The sequence below is a fragment of the Chaetodon auriga genome, chromosome 9 (assembly GCF_051107435.1).
Source record: "Chaetodon auriga isolate fChaAug3 chromosome 9, fChaAug3.hap1, whole genome shotgun sequence".
Classification (NCBI taxonomy): Eukaryota; Metazoa; Chordata; class Actinopteri; order Chaetodontiformes; family Chaetodontidae; genus Chaetodon; species Chaetodon auriga.
Window position 1 is genome coordinate 15,725,001 of NC_135082.1, and position 15,917 is coordinate 15,740,917.

Consider the following 15,917-nt stretch of genomic DNA (forward strand, 5'->3'; position numbering starts at 1 on the left):
AAACAGACGCTATGGGGGAAGAGAGAGAGAAGCAAGCAATGAAACAATAAAAATGCAAATGAAAGACATAAAAACACAGGGAATAGGGAGAATTGATGGAGGAGAAGTGGAATGAGCTGTGGAGTCTGCCAAGAAGAAGCGGGGTGTAAAACTCAAAGTCCCACACATTCTCAGGGTTATTTGCTATCAAACTGAGGGTTTGGCAGGGACTGGGATCAATACTTCTGCATGGAACGAGCTGGTTCACACTCCCGTGAAAGCGGGAGGAAGATGGGATAAAGGAAACAACACAAGAGCAAGAAAAACAAGAAAGAAAGAGATGTGGTGGAAAGAAAAGCAAGTCAAGCGGTTGAGCGGAGAGAAAGAAGGGGGAGGATTGTTTTCTGAGGCGCCACCACTGTTTTGGCTATTAAGCATGAAAGGAGATTACTGTGTGGGGGAATTTGCATAAACATGCTCCTCTATTACCGCCCCCATTGTTCATGATTAATGAGATTAGGCTTGCCTTTGCGCACAGATTCAAGGATGTAATAGCAGATAATTGCTTGTCTCTTCCCAAATTAGAAGTTGCATTGCTTGATGTTTGTTTCAACGTGGATTTGCTCTGCCTGGTAGGATACGGCGTACCTGATAAAGATGTGGAGAAAACTGAAAGGGAGCTGGGGTGGAAGAAAGAGGAGGAGCTGGAACACAGATAGAGTTTCATGACACACAGCAGCAATAAAGCACTTCAAATTGAAGTGAAAAAGGGATGAACTGGCAAAGAAACAGCCAAAAGAGAGAGGGGAAATATAAACCACTTGGGTGAGAAAATGGTAAAGATGAAAGGAAAGAATGAGGATTGTATGGAAAAAAAAAGACTGAGTGGAAATAAAGACATTAAGGTGTATAAAGAAACAATACAAACAAAGAAGAAAAGGGAAGCAAAAGGCTGAGATTGGACTGAAGCATTAAGGTGAAAATAACATAAAAAAGAGGAAAGAAAAGGATGGAGGGAGTGAAGGGAGGGTGAGGGAGGTGAGAGAAAAAAGAGACAGAGGGTGGAGAAAAATAAGGGGGACAAAAAGAGAGGAGATTGCTTTGAAAGCTGTAGATCTGTCAGAATTGAATCACAGGCGGCCAGCTGTACGCTCTGATAGTGCTTTGCCTCTAAATATAACAGACACTGAGATGGACTGATACAGCCACAACAACAGAGATGGTGAGAGGAAAGGAGGCATCACAACACTGAGATACAGAAAGCATTATCGCTCAGCAGTCTGTAATTTTCATGTGATGACACTTTTAGCATGTATGAATGTGTTTGCACAAAACAATATCCATGCAAGCTCCAGCACACGCACACGCACACACAAACACACGCACACACACACACACACACACACACACACACACACACGTTAACCACGAAAACCACTGCAGCATGACAGCACAACAAATCAAAAACACAGCAACCTTCCAGCATCAAGACCCATCTGCCCAGACACAGCAGCGGGTGGAAACCACTTTTAGAGCTCATCTCTGGGTGTGAGCACCAAGCTGCTGCCCTGGGGGTCTGGAAGCTGATGCCAGACCACCACCCCACTCGAGCCGCGGGATGCTCGAGGTGTCAGCGGCGGTGATGGAGTGACAACGTCCCCACTGGGTGAAATTAAAACCTCGACACGCCATCCCTCCTCTCCTCATTCTCATCTGACAGTCCTTTTCCAACAAACCCCCTCCCCGCCCTCGAGACACCCTGCTGATAACAACTGTCTGCACACACACACACACACACACACACACACACATTTCTGCAAGAAGGAGATATCCCCCGCAGTGGTGATACACTCTCAGCCACGTATGCAGACCACACACACATGTGAAAACTCCAGAAGTGTCTTTAAACGTCACAACAGAATATTCTTGCAGGAAGCTCGAGCCCAGCTGTGGTTGTCACTGACATCCCTGTGACAAATCATGCACACACACACTTCCTTTTATCACCAGCCCCTGGTTTCCTCCCTCCCTCCCGCCCGTCCATCACTTTCTAACTCCCATGTTGGCCTACATGTGAGGAGTTAGAGCTGAGCTTGGCATCATTAACATCCAGCATGGAAAATTAATTAACACCAAGGTCATTAACTCAAGCAAACAAGACGTTAACCACACACTACTTGACTGAGGAATGAGTGCATCATGTGTGTTGGAGTGTGTGTTAATAATGGAGGTGAGTCTCCCTGGAGAGTGTAATGAGAGTCCTGTGGGTCCAGCTGAGCTTCTTTACGCTGATTCAGTTGCACCGAGCAACTGCACTGCAGTTTTTATTGAAGCTTCTTTAGTTGGTGCAGTGCAGGACTACAGTAGACCGCCAGTTCATCTAAAACTTGAGTCCACTTGAGATCCAACACGCGATGCAGTGATGTCGTTTTCGATGCATGCAAACTAAACCTAAAGGGCTCGTACACTGTGTCAATAAAGCTGGGGCAAACTTTCAAACTTCAGTATTGAGCATTTTTTGCTTATATACGACTTGGACCAGATAGAAAACACAAAACTACAAATCAGATTTTGTGAGTAATGTGCGGTATAATCAATACAATCCAGTCCTGGAGTAGACGCACTGGGGTTTCTGTGTCTAACCTTTCTGTTACTTAACAGTTTTGTTGTGTTTCTTTGTCTGTTGTTCATAGATGCAAGTGGTGATGGAAGTATTCAAATTGTTTACTTAAATATAAGTAGCACCACTGCAATGTAAAAACACTACAAGTGTAAGCCCTCCATTGAAAATGGCACTTAAATAAAAGCACTATTAATACTATTATTAGCAAAAAGTACTTTTACTTATGAGCAAGTACTCTTAATGCAGAACAAATGGCCACTGTGTGTATTCCTTTATTAGTGAGGGAGAAGTTCTATTCTTATAGTTTGTATGTAAAATCTCAAGCTGTAAAGTAACACAGTCAAATAAATAAAGTGAGGAAAAAAATTGCAATATTTCCCTCTGAATTGTAAAGGAGAAGTATGAAGCAACATAAAATGAAAATACTCTCTTTTTGACTTAAATGTAAATGTACTTTCCACCACTGCAAAAAATGACATATTGTAGTAACAAAGACAGGAAAGAGACTTACCCTAACCATAACCATACTTACCTAAACTTACTCTTACCCTAAAGTTTAATGATTTACATTATGAGGACTTGCATTTTGTCCCCATAAGGAAGGAGTGTCCCCACAATGTGACTGTGTCCCCACAACATGAGCAATACATGTCCACGTCCACACACACACACCTCTTTCTGCTGAGCGTGAGCGATGAAGTCCTCAGAGGAGCTCCCGAAGCTGCTGAGCACTGCAGGTGATTATTAAGCTCCTTTTTTTGAAAGCTGCTGATGCTTCTTCTTCTTCTCCCACTTCAGTTTTTGGTGCGGTGCCTGGTTTGTATTGAATGGGGGAGCAAACATTAAGATGTTTTAGGCTACTTGAGAAACCTCTTTGTATGCACGTCAGCATCAGCCACTCCACTAAATCTGTGGTGAAAGCCCGTCAGGTGTAGTGAGTTGGACGCACGCACACACACAGGCACGCACACACACACACACAGAGTAGCCTACTACTGTACCTCAAAAGTCGTCCATGAATGGCTGCCATCTAGTGTTCATTAATGGGAAGTGTTTCAGTTGGATAAATAAAGTGAAATATAGAGTAAAGCTAAGAGGCGCATTATCAGTATTACCAAATCTAATCTCTGGATCAGTTCCAACCAGAATCAGTTTTAACCTCAGCTCACATACACACACAGACACCGGCATGACAGTTAATATCATATAAACATTTATTCTTTGTACAGTCCAAAGGAATCAATGGGAAATCAAAATTTTCAATTACTGATAGAAAAATACCTCTGCTGCACCATGATCACGCCACACCCACACATACGTAAGTAGCAAAAGAACGTCATATCGTGTGTTGTGAACATCGTACAAAACAAACAAACGTGAGCGTGCAAACATAACATCTATTAGGTAGGAAAAACAAAGTGTCACTCATACAAAAAGACGTACAGTATGTGGTACATTGGCATATTTTTATAATATTCTCTACAAAAAAATATTAGTGATAAACTTTTTTTTTAATTTAATCCTCTAGATATCAACAGTGACTGTGTGCAAATTCCAGAACGTAAATAACACCCGGCTCCTGTGTTTAAAGTAACCCCGTGGACCTGTGAGGAGGAGGAAACAGATAAGTCTTTGGAGTGAGTCATCTTTTCTCATATTTGGCTTCACGTGTAAAAATCAAGTAAGATGACCTCGGGATACAATGTCGCGTCGGCACCTGGTGCAGTTTCCAAACAGTGAAAGTCCCTCGAGCCAGCGGTTCACGTCACAGAGTCCAGAGAGGCGGATGCAGCTTCATGACGCATGATCCCTCAGTGTTTCACACAGTGTTTCAATGTGCAGCAAATGCAGACATCCCTCCAGCGCGTTCGGTCTCCGCTGAATGTTCGGAAATGTTGGTGTCACAGGCAGCTTTTGACAAAATGATTGATCTTGGCTTCATATAGTTTGTGGTTTGTAGACATTTTACATCAGTTTGTGAGGATTTGTTTGATTGGCAGCCACTCTGGCCTTTCACCTGGCAAACACTCACAACGTCCTATCCACTCCAGAGGTGAATCCAGGAACAGGAACAACAAGGTTTGAGCGAGTCTTCGTCTGCTCTTGCGTGCAGATTAACTCTCATGAATATGACACGCTGTTCTGTTTGACATCTTCAGTTAATGGTTTTGAGGTTAAGCGGCCGGCCACAGGTCACAACGTGTTTATAGGCTGGTAATGACAACAAGAGATTAGTTTTTCTGATTGGTAGACCTGAGCCTGAGGGTATCCCAGCAGTGGAACGGCGTGGCCCTCGCTGTGTGCCGAGGTGGAGGAGAGCACGGTCCCTCAGAGGGCTGCAGCTATAGATGGCTGTGCACTGAAGGACGGACACAGAGGATGAAGGGAAAGATAATTTGTCACACAAGGGTGGCCATGAAAAAGTATCTTTTAGCCCTTTTAAATATCATTTAGATTACATTAGACTTCACTTTCATGCCATATTTGTCTAAATGGGAACATAATTTACTACATGAGCATGATGCTGCATTGAAGAAGACTTGAAACTAGAGATTGAGACCATAAGCTAACAAATCAAGTGAGAAATAAGGTCATTTTTTCATAAGTTTGCATACAATCAGACGTCTTCTTGCAATCAGTGGCCCCTGCTGGCCATTAGAAAGAATGCAGGTTAAGGTACATCCACACTGGCTTCACTTTTCAGACCCAGAAGCTCCGTCCACACAGGCATTTAATATTACAGTACTTACTTGTTGACCTGTGCCACCATAACACCTGCTGTGAGTCAGTGGTGGTCTGTCCTCACTGAAGTCCTGTACATAATGTGGACACTGTCTGAACGGAGACCATTAGAGCCCAGCGTTTGGACACTGATGTGGACTGGGACGCTCAGCTCCACATTCTCCAGAATACACTGTAGAAAGACAAGCGAATTACACAATACATGAGCTGTTATGAAGTTTAACAGGATAGAATAATGCGCAGCTGCTCGTGGGGAGAGACTCGTACCTTGGTGCACGCTGAGCTCATGACAGATTTGTGGAAGTCCCCATCTACAAACACCTGAGAAGTGACAGCAGTAAGTACAAGAAGCTTTTAGACAAATCTTCCAAAATCAGAGCCCAAATGTCAGTCTGCCTGCTGCTCTAGTGAGCTCTGCCTACCCTGTATCCATACACAAATGTGCCGTTACTGCAGCCCAGCTCGTCCAGCGGCGGCCTCTCCCAACCAATCATGAGGCTGCTCTGGCCCACTGTTTTGATGACTTCAACGGAGCGAACTTCAGCTGGAGGTTCTGGAGGTGAGGGGACAAAGAAAAATAAAGCATGGCACCCTATCTTGTCTGAGGTTAAAGCTTATTTAGTGTTCACCTTTCAACTTTAAACTTCTGCCACGATAAATGAACATAGCAGGGCTCAGTGCAAACTGAAATTACAAACAAAACCAAGCGATTTGTACTGCAGTGTGTTACTATATGTGGGCAATAAACAAGGCAACATCAAGCTGCGACATGATTTCCAGTGCAAGAGACAGAAACAGAGAATGGCCCATATCTGGGCTGAGTATAATCACATTGCAGGAGTACACAACCAAAAAGTAATATTAGAATCATTAACTGCAATATTATGTACAAAAGCTATGAGAAATACTTGTGCAAAGTTTCAGCAAATGCTGTTTTACTGTCAAATCAATAACGGCATTTCAACTTTTTTTAAGAACAAGAACAAGTATTCTGCCTTTGTGTGAATCTCAAATATTGGATTTACCTGGTTTGGGTCTTGCTGTCTTTTCAAGAGCACCAGTGGACTTTCCCACAGACTTGCTGGACCTCTCAGGAGAGCAACGAGCAGACTGAGTGCAGGATGCAGCAAATACAAGCCGGTCACGTGCAGGGGCAGCACCATCGGTTTTAGAAGGCATGTTAAAATGATCAGCCTCGGGGGCAGTTGAAATGCTCGGGGCAGTCGTGTCTGAGGCAGTGGTTTTTGGATTCGTGTCAGAACAGGTTAAGACATCAGAGTCGAAGGTCGTGGCCCTCTGAGTTAAAGGGCCAGAAGCGGTATGTTTAGCATGAGATATGTCAGGGATAACAGGGCTGATTTTCTTCCTCAGGTGTGGGGACATTGTCATATTAGTGGCTTTGGCTTTGTTAGGTGCCACAGCGGCAAAAGGAACGTTAGAAGAGCTAGAAAGAGCAGATGGTGTAGCTTTCTCTGCTTTAATTTGATGGTTAGTAAACATGCTGGGACTGTATGTAACATTAGCCGATCTGGAGGCGACTGCAGTGAAAAGTGTTGTTGGCATATTAGTGGAAACCAGCGAGGCTGTCGCTGCAGGAGTGTGCTTAGCTGGGCTTGAAGCAGCAGTGACTGGGGGAGAGCTGGTATGTGCTGTATTGTCACAGAGGCTCTGCTTCTTGGTCTGTGAGGCCGGTCGCACGTCTGCCGGAGCTGAAAAAGAGAGACTTTTCCTGGGCTGCCGTCCTCTTCCTCGGCTCACTGGAACCTTGAAATGAAGAGAAACAAGAGCAACGTTATTCTTTTCACATACTCCAAACACTAACCTGCACCTGTGTAATGCTGAATGCATAAAAAGCTTCAGCGTACCTGATAGCTGCTCATTAGAGTCTTCTGCAGTTGCTCATGAAGGTTGATGATCTTCTCAGGACTACTCAGCCTCCTTACATGTGAGCTGGAGGGAGGAGTGGGACTCAGTGAGGATCCAGTCGAGGTCTTCTCTTTCATATCCGGGTGATTAAACCCATATTTCTCAGGTCGACTGGCAGGGGGAGAGAGCTGCGTTGGGATTGAGATTGATTGAAAAGACATTTAATTTACAATCTACAAATTAAGTATAGGCATCTTGTTCATTTATCAGAATTATTTCACAACATTAATGCTGTAAAGGTTTATTTCTGTTAAAATGCTCCATCTACAACCTTTAAGCCAAAGTAATCAATACATATTTGAATAAAGATTAGTTTGTATTATCTCACATGTGCTGTATTGGTGATCAAGCCCTCTTTCGGTGCTGGAACAACAGGTGATGGTGCTGCTGGGACGCTGGCATGCTCTTGATCTGGTGAAGCTGGCACCGCTGTGCTGGCATTTTTCTTCAGTGTTCCTGTCGTTGCCTGAGTGACTTCACTGCTGTAGTCCTGACAATTTGTTGTGGATTCAGTGGAGACTGAAGGTGTATGTTTTTCATTTTTTAGCTCTGCACATTTCACTCCAGATTCAAGTGTGAATCCATTTTGGTCTTGCTGATTTCCAGGTGTGAATCCGTTTGTGTAGTCTTGAAATTTTGAAATAAATCCTGGTGTAAACCCAGAACTGTAATGGCGGATCTTTACATTGTTCTCTGGAGCGAACGTTGCAGTGTAGTCCTGCAGAGCGGCGTCACTGAGCAGCTGCTCAACCTGCTGTGTGAGTGTGGAGTCCACACAGCCCTGTCTGTGCATAGCCTTCATCATCTGAGCCAGCAAGCCATTCCTTTCCTGACACTTCAACACCAGGCAAGACAGCTTGGCCTGTTATTGGACGAAACACCCGTCAGTCAAACTCAACTGCTTTTGACAAATGACAGTAGTTGCCTGACAGTCAAAGTGACTGCGCAGCAAAGAGCAGAGTGAATGTCTCTCTCCTCACCTTTAAAGGAGCCATGTCCAGATCAGTCTGGCTTCTCTTTTTCAGGAGCGCATCATACTAGAGGACAAACAAAATACAGTGAATCACATGAAAACCGCAGCTCATAACATACAACTAACTGCTGTGAGTGTCATGGACTGCAAAGCCACAGCTGGCAGTGCACCCACCTTCGCTCTGATGTGGTTGTAACGCGTCCTGAGTGAGACGAGAACAGCGCTCACGTCATCACTGCTGCTCTGCCCTCGTTTGAGAGCGATATACTCTGAGTTTAACTCCTCTAAGGCCACCGTCTGTGTTTTGCACATACATCAACACACACACACACACACACACACACACACAGGAACAGACAAAACATCATCAGAAGTCAAACAACTGAAGAACAGTGATGCACTCAAGACGTACAGCATGTCCCAACTCCGTCCATAAGAGTGTTGATGATTCATCGACACATAAATGGGACAGAATCTTGATATTCCACCGTTCTCACCTTAGCTTTGAGCTGAGCCGTAAGGATGTTGAACTGCTCCTCCGTTTGTTTCTTCAGTGACAGAGCATCAGTCTTCTCCCTGACCAGGCCTGTCAGTTTGCTCTGCAGCTCCTTCACCTGCAGCACACACAAACACTGGTGAGGTCTGACGGATAAATAAGAGATAGACACAAAACATCTTTGTTATGTACATCTAGTTAAGTACCTGTGTTATGAGGCTGTCGTTTTCCCGTCTGGTTTCTTCCATCTGATTGGCTACAGCTGTCAGCTTCAGTACCTCGTCGGCTATTTGGACAGCCTTTCTCTCGGCCTCCTTCCTCCTGGCTTCTGATTGACACAGGTCACTGTGCAGCCTCTTAGTCTGAAGATTAAACAAACATTCTGTTCCTAAACATGTCGTGTGTCATCTTTGTCTTTCAGATTAAGATCACTGCTGCTACTCAGTTAAGCACAGAGGTTCATTCTTGACCTTGGAGATCACCTGAAGATTGTGGATTTTGAGTTACGACTATGATTTAGTTTAAAAGTCTAAAAGAAAATCTGGAGGTAATCTTATCTTCTGTCACAAGAAATGTCCGCAAATGTTAACGAAGAAATGGGAAGTTGTGCGAACTCACATCCACGTGGCTCTTGTCGACTTCATCTCGTGACCTCTTTAGCTCTGCTCCCAAGGCTTCAATCTCCCTCATCAGATCACTTTGATCCTGTTTTCCATCAAAACATGTGGTGTAAGTACACAGTGATCCAACATAATGATACACAATGAGCCATAATACTTGGAGGATATTTATCTCTTCATACCTGTGCAGCGTTTCCTCTGTGGTCATCGGTCTGACATCTCTGCGTAGCATATTCTCCCGTCCCAACATGAGTCTCAGTCTTCTTTGTTATGACAGCGCTGCTTGGATTCTGATTCCTCCCCTCTGTTTGGGTTTGGTTGGACAGAGCAGCTCCATGGCTCTTTCTTTCCTCCCTCAGGCTCTGAAGTAGTAGCTTCATCCGCTCCTCTTCTCGTTTCAAACAGCTGATGGAGAGTTCAGTTCTTTCTTTTTCTTCTCTTAAACTGCTAACTGATTTTATCAACTTGTGATGATCTTCTTGTAAAGGGTGAGATAACTGTTCCTCATCTCTGTGTTCCTTCAGACACTTCAGGGAATTGATTAGTTCGTCTCTCTCCTGTTTCAAATAGAGCACCGTCTGGCTTAGCTGCTCACTCTCTGTCTGTAAAGTTTGGAGTGGACGCATGATTTGATCTCTCTCTTCTTTTCCACTTGAGAGAGACTCTAGCAGCTTCTCTTTTTCTCTGTTGAGACCAGATAAAGACCTTGTTAGCTGCTCTTTCTCCTCTTTCAGGCCACTCATCGACATCATAAACTGGTCCCTCTCATCTTTCAGCCTGCAGACTGTCCTGCTAAGCTGCTCTCTCTCTTGTTTGAGACTGGCCAGAGATTGAGAGATGCTGTCCTTCTCTTCCTTAAGTCCCCAGACTGTCCGAGTTAACTGCTGCTTCGCTTCTGTCTGTGTTTGGACTGCCGAAGCTATTTCTCTCTGCTGCTCTCTGAGACGATTTATGTCGCCTGATAGTTCTTCTTGTTCTGTTCTGAGGCTCTGGACCGACTTGGTCAGCTGGCTCACTTCATCGGTCAGTGAGCTAACGTGCAGAGTGCTTTGTGGGCTGTTCTTCAATGGATCATAATGATTATCATGTTGAAAACCAGGAGCTGAAACTGCAGTTGAATCACATGGTTGTGGACTGGATGTCAGGCGTGGGTCGTCACCTTCACCTTTCAGCACACTTTCCACCAACCTGTCTATACATTCCTCTAGATTATTCTGTTGAAAACATCCTGATATTGCAGCCGTACATTCGCTTTTCATGTGAGATCCCCACTGTTCCTCACCATCCTGTGATTCCACCATACGCTGTTCACCCTCCGCTAACCGTTGCTGCAGCTCCATGATGGTATTGAGATCATCCTCAGTCTTCTTGGTGAGTTCTGTAATCAAACACTCTTGTTCCTGGTTCTCCTGCTCCAGCCTGACTCCTTTCGTCTCTAATTCGGAGATGTGCTCCCTCAGCTGTGTTTCCTCCCTCTTGATCTCCTCTTCTCTGAGCCCAATATGATCCTGAAGCTCCTGGATCCGGTCCGCCAAAGCCCGGTTCTCCTGATTCAGGGCTTGGACAAGATCATCCTGGGCGAGGGCGAGAATGGTGCTATCTTCGCATCCATTTCTAGTGGGTCGTGTCCTAACCTGAGTATGCAAAGAGGGAGAATTTGTTCAGTAATGCACTGAATTAATTTTTGAGCTGTATACAACATTTGGGAACACTGCAACCCCTGTGACATACCTTTTCTCTTGAAGGTCCCCGCTCTGCCTCCGCTGCTTTGCTGAGTTGTAATTTCAGTTGAGTGTTCTCTTGAGCCATCGACTGCAGCTGCTCCTGCGTGCGCTGCAGGGCAACCTCCAGGCCATCACGTTGTTCTTGAAGTGCTTCAAGATCCTCCCCCAACCCAAAGCTCCTGTAGGCTTCCCTCAGGGCATCGGATTCTTCACTGGGGCTTTCCTCCAGGTTTAGGATCCCTCCGGAGCACCAGGTCCCCATTTTAAGCTCATCTACTGTCTCTGTAGTCAAGGACAGTGACTGGTGGGTGGGGTCAGAGCCAAGGTGTTGAAAGAGGTTCAGAGGGCCACGTTTGGGTGGACGTTCTGATTTGGCAGATTTGTTGCTCAGTGTGTTCTCTGCTGCAGCCTGGTGGTGAGCAGCTGGAACTGCAGATGAATGAGGCTGGCCTGTTCCCTCATCCAAGGTTAGATGCACCTGCACAGAGATCACAGTTGTGGGACAAAGGTTGTGGATCATTTATGTGAATATAAAAATGATGAAATGCTTAATAATTCAAATTCATATCTCTGATGATATTTAGAAGCACATGTATGGGCATTTACAACAGGGCAGGCTGTTATGCAACACTCTCAATCCTAGCAACAGAACTAACTAATAAAAAGATAGAAATCAGCAATCAACCTTCATGTCTGTTTTTGACTTGTGCTTGTGAGATATCCTGTACTCTCAGGCTACTCATTCCACCTTAAAACAACTTCATGCAGTTTATCACTGTGCCCCGCATTTCATTACCAGAGATAAACATCTTACTCATCGCTGGATGCAGTATGGAATATACGGCTGGAGAGCTGCACACTATCATTTTAGTTTATGTCTCCCACTGAAGTTGCTGCAGTATGTCACGTCTCTCAAATCCATGATCATCAGGTGAGATCTCAGGACTTGATACCCCACATGTAAATAATGAATTTCTCGTGCTTTGCGCTGTACAAGTCAAACTACAAAGGACATTAAAACTGGAAAGTTTTAATGTCCTTTAATTTTGAACCTTTTCAGAGATGTCTGTCAGCGTTTCTGATGTTGTCTGTATGTGCTTGTGCACGACTGGCTGTGTTTTTGTTGTTGTTATAATCACAATAATAATACTGTTTTACGCACCTCTCCAGAGCTCCCCACTGAGGAATGTCCCGTGGCAGTGGTATATGAGAGAGTGTTGGGGGTAGGACTGCAGCTGGGCAAGCTGGTCCCAAGATCCGAGCATGTGGATGACTGACCAGATGTTTGGTTAGCTGCATCTGCAAGTGTGCGGTTCTCCTCTCTCAGCTCTTCAACCTCCTCCATTAAACAGCTTTCAGACAGCTTCAGCTGGTGCACCACTACCTTCATCTCCTCCACCTTACAGGCCAGGAGGTGGCTGTTCTCCTCGGCTTCCTGGAGCTGCTCCTGCAGTCCCCTCCGCTCTGTCATCCCATTCTCCTCTCTCTCCAGCAGCACCCTGAGATCCTCCTGCAGGCTCAGGATGAAGCCTTGCAACCTGGCTTCATTTGGGCTCAGTTTCGTGTCTTTGACTCCTTCCCCTTGCATCGCTTTCTCCGTCTTTCCCTCATTACCTTCTTGCCCTCCTTCTCTCTCAGTTCCAACACTTGACTGCCACTGCTTCCTCCTTTCCTCCTTTCTCTCCTCTTCCCCTTCACCCTCTCCTCTCGTGGCTGGTAGCCTCTCTTGGTCTTCCCAGTGTTTAACAGTCCCGGCAGTGATTCTGACTGCACTGATTGTTGCCGTGCCGGTGGCAGCACTCACAGTCATGTCCAGCAGCTGCTTTTCTAAAGTGTATATCCGGTTCTGCAGGCTCTGCTCTCTGTCCCGGACCAGGCTGAGCTTGTGATGGAGTTGGATTTTAAAGTTCTCGAAGTACTGGGACTGGCGACTCATCTCCTCCTCTTTGGCCTTCAGCTGCCTCTGACAGCGCTGCAATCGATCCCTCCAAACCCGCTCTCCTCGCTCTTTCTCCTGGGTCTGGGCAGGAGGGAAGAGGGAAAGAGAGGAAGACAGAGAGAAAATATCAAAGAGAAAGAGAGAGGCCACAGTGGAGTGTGGAAAACCAGGTCCTGAGTTATCTGAGTGATCCCAATACCTATACTCAGCTCGCTTTATAACATATTTTAACCTTTGTGCCTAAGTGATCGTCTGAACTACTCTAATGTCCACTAATACGCATTAGTTTACGTCTTAGTATTAGTCAATAGGCAATTTGTTCACTTTTAAAACGGTGGCCACTAGCGATCTGCCACTAGTGAACCAACTCATGAACCACTGTATTATTTTCCATAGCTACAGAGTTTAGAGAACATTATTCATCCAAGACAAAACTGACAGAAGGGCAGGATGAGAGAAACAGGCACATTTACAAATCCATCTGCTACTTCAGCACCACGGACAGCACCATGGATTTGGTAATGAGGTACAAGTTGTCTTTCCTGTAGAGTTTATCTGTTGTGATCTGTGTCTGACTTGTATCTCTTTTGTTTTCTGCTGCCCATGAGCAAACAACAGTTTACCCACTGCCAGTTAATAAAGTTATCTTTCTATCGAACCACCACAGGGTAATTTCTTACAACCCTGATTCCAAAAAAGTCAGGACAATGTGTAAAAACCTGCTGACAACCTCAAAAATGCTCTTCTCAGAGAGGCGCTACAGCAGGAGGTAGGTTGTAACATGTGTACAGCTGACATTATTGTAGTATTGAACATGTTTCTCAAAAAAAATGTTGCCACAATTGTGAATCATGCCAGCAAGGAAAAAAGTCCTGTATAGCATATATGTCATATCTCTGTCAGTTACTTTCAATGTTTCAGGATTGTTTACATATTAAATATTTTTGCCATGTTTTGGACTGATAGTCACATGTTGTTAGCATCATTATCCATTACTCCGTCTCTCCCTTCTACACTGAACAGGAAATTTAGTCCATTACAGTCTTCATAGTTTTACAGTTTGCACATCCATCCCTGCTGATGCATTCAAAGATCCTGAGCACTCACCATGGTCCTGACCTCCTCCCTGAGCATGTGGAGTCTCTGGTCCAGCCGCTGGGAGTGTTGCATGCTGGGCAAGTGGGAGGCAGAGGCTAGCTGACAGAGCTGTAGCAGCAGGCTCCTCTCTGACCTCTCTAACTGTCTGATCCTAACACCACATCATAACACAGACAAGCTCACAATTACATCTTACAATCTTCACACAAATGTGCAAATTAACATAAAGCTGAAGGTTTGATATCTTCCTCTGTTAATTTTATCTGAAAATGCACAATTTTGATTCAGTTCTAATGCAAGAAAAGCAAGTAATTCCAGGGGAGATGTGAGCAGCATCGTGCTCGCACGCAAGTGTGCAGTGCAGTTGGGTGCATTTGATATGTGATATCACCTTGGCCAAAAGTGAGTATATAGTAGCCGGTAGGTGTGTGTAGGTGTGTGTGTGTGTGTGTGTGTGTGTGTCACTGGATCCCCTCTCCCCCAGTCTAGTCTCTCACCTGTTCCTCAGGTAGCTGTCAGACTGGAGGGTTGAAACTTCACTCTGCTCCAGGACCTTCACTCTATTACACAGAACCCGCAGGTCCAGGTCCAGGTCCGGAGCCGATCCCCCTGAATCAGGTACCATGGTAGCAGTACTGCTTCCGGTAGCCGTCGTGTCAGACGCGATCATGTGATCCTCCATTGGTTAGCCTGTAACCACTAGGTGAGTTTGACCTGTAAAGCAGGAACAGATGGTGACTTACTCACTTCAGGATGAAAAAAATGATAACTGCCACACTCTTTTTTTCTCATCTTCGTGTCCAACATAAACACACTGGCAAAGATAAACAGACACGCAGAAAAAGACACACACACACACATACACACAAAATACAGTCATCTATTATTCACCACGTCAACAGCTTGGTAGCAAGTTGTTGAGCACAGGTGTCTCTCAGGTTACCCCACCTCCTAACCATCCTGCCCCCTCCTGCCCCTCCTTCAACATTTCACAAATCCTTCAATCCCAAAAACTTTAGGCTAGGTTCACTTTTTTTTAAGTCTGTCACATGCCCATATGTGCTGAACAGTCTTTGTCACTGTAATCATTCCCCCGGTTCACACTGGCTGCTCTAAGACAGACATGAAAAGATGTGAACCTATCCTGTGAGCTCAAGCTCATGAGTAAACTATCAAGCACGTTTGGCTAATGCATAACTTAAAACAGGCAAGAATGCTGGAGTCAACTGATGACCATTGTACCTTCGTATAATCAGAAAATCAACAACAACAACAACAATCAACAGTACAACTCACACAACCTTAATTTAATTGTTGTGGTAATAAATTTAGAGATAAAAGGAGTAAACTTGAATAACAACCTGGTCTTTTCGCTCCACTGATTGTAGTTTCATTCTCTCACTACGCCGACGAGCTTCCAGTGAGTTCAGCTTCTGCTCTCTGAACTTAGTTGCACTGTTGTTTCCTTGGAAACGCCACAAACGTTGGACTTCGCCAAAATCCTCCAAATCCAGCGGGCACTCAGCTTGTTCACCCCCCCCCAACCCCCCCGCTCAGCCATGTACTTTCACTCTTCTCCTCCTCCCTCCGTCTCTGCTCTCCCACTGTCCGACTGGGCATTCCTTCAGCTGAGGCCCCCCTCAGATCCTCCTTTAACAGATCCTCTGATTCAGAGTTTTCTTTCAGTAAATCCATGTGTTTGCTTCTCACAGAGGAGTTTAAGTTTCATGTTCCAGGTCCAAGAACCACTATTCTACATGTTATTCATAAATAAAATCTCACTTTAATCTCATGTAT

The 15,917-nt window shown here is 45.0% G+C and overlaps 1 protein-coding gene across 1 annotated transcript; it reads right to left on the reverse strand.

Annotated features, from left to right (window-relative positions):
• Positions 1 to 3,794: 3,794 nt before the first annotated feature.
• LOC143325616 (uncharacterized) lies at positions 3,795 to 15,632 on the reverse strand. The gene is made up of 18 exons (XM_076738825.1): positions 15,482 to 15,632; positions 14,618 to 14,834; positions 14,130 to 14,271; positions 12,246 to 13,103; positions 11,091 to 11,561; positions 9,542 to 10,993; positions 9,358 to 9,444; positions 8,946 to 9,101; positions 8,741 to 8,857; positions 8,418 to 8,540; positions 8,251 to 8,307; positions 7,599 to 8,132; positions 7,210 to 7,398; positions 6,370 to 7,108; positions 5,767 to 5,897; positions 5,612 to 5,665; positions 5,353 to 5,516; positions 3,795 to 4,961 (listed from the first exon to the last, which is right to left on the reverse strand). The coding sequence occupies exons 2-17, from the start codon at positions 14,800 to 14,802 to the stop codon at positions 5,388 to 5,390; spliced, it is 5,424 nt and encodes a 1,807-aa protein (XP_076594940.1). The 5' UTR covers positions 14,803 to 14,834; positions 15,482 to 15,632; the 3' UTR covers positions 3,795 to 4,961; positions 5,353 to 5,387.
• Between the last annotated feature and the right edge of the window lie 285 nt (positions 15,633 to 15,917).

What these genes read in the sequence shown, in the direction of transcription:
- LOC143325616 (XM_076738825.1), bottom strand. Translation starts at nt 14,802, where the DNA reads ATGGAGGATCACATGATCGCGTCTGACACGACGGCTACCGGAAGCAGT. An exon ending in GACAGCTACCTGAGGAACAG is followed by an intron (nt 14,272 to 14,617) that starts GTGAGAGACTAG and finishes ATGTGGTGTTAG; the next exon opens with GATCAGACAGTTAGAGAGGT. An exon ending in ACAACCACATCAGAGCGAAG is followed by an intron (nt 8,308 to 8,417) that starts GTGGGTGCACTG and finishes TTTGTCCTCTAG; the next exon opens with TATGATGCGCTCCTGAAAAA.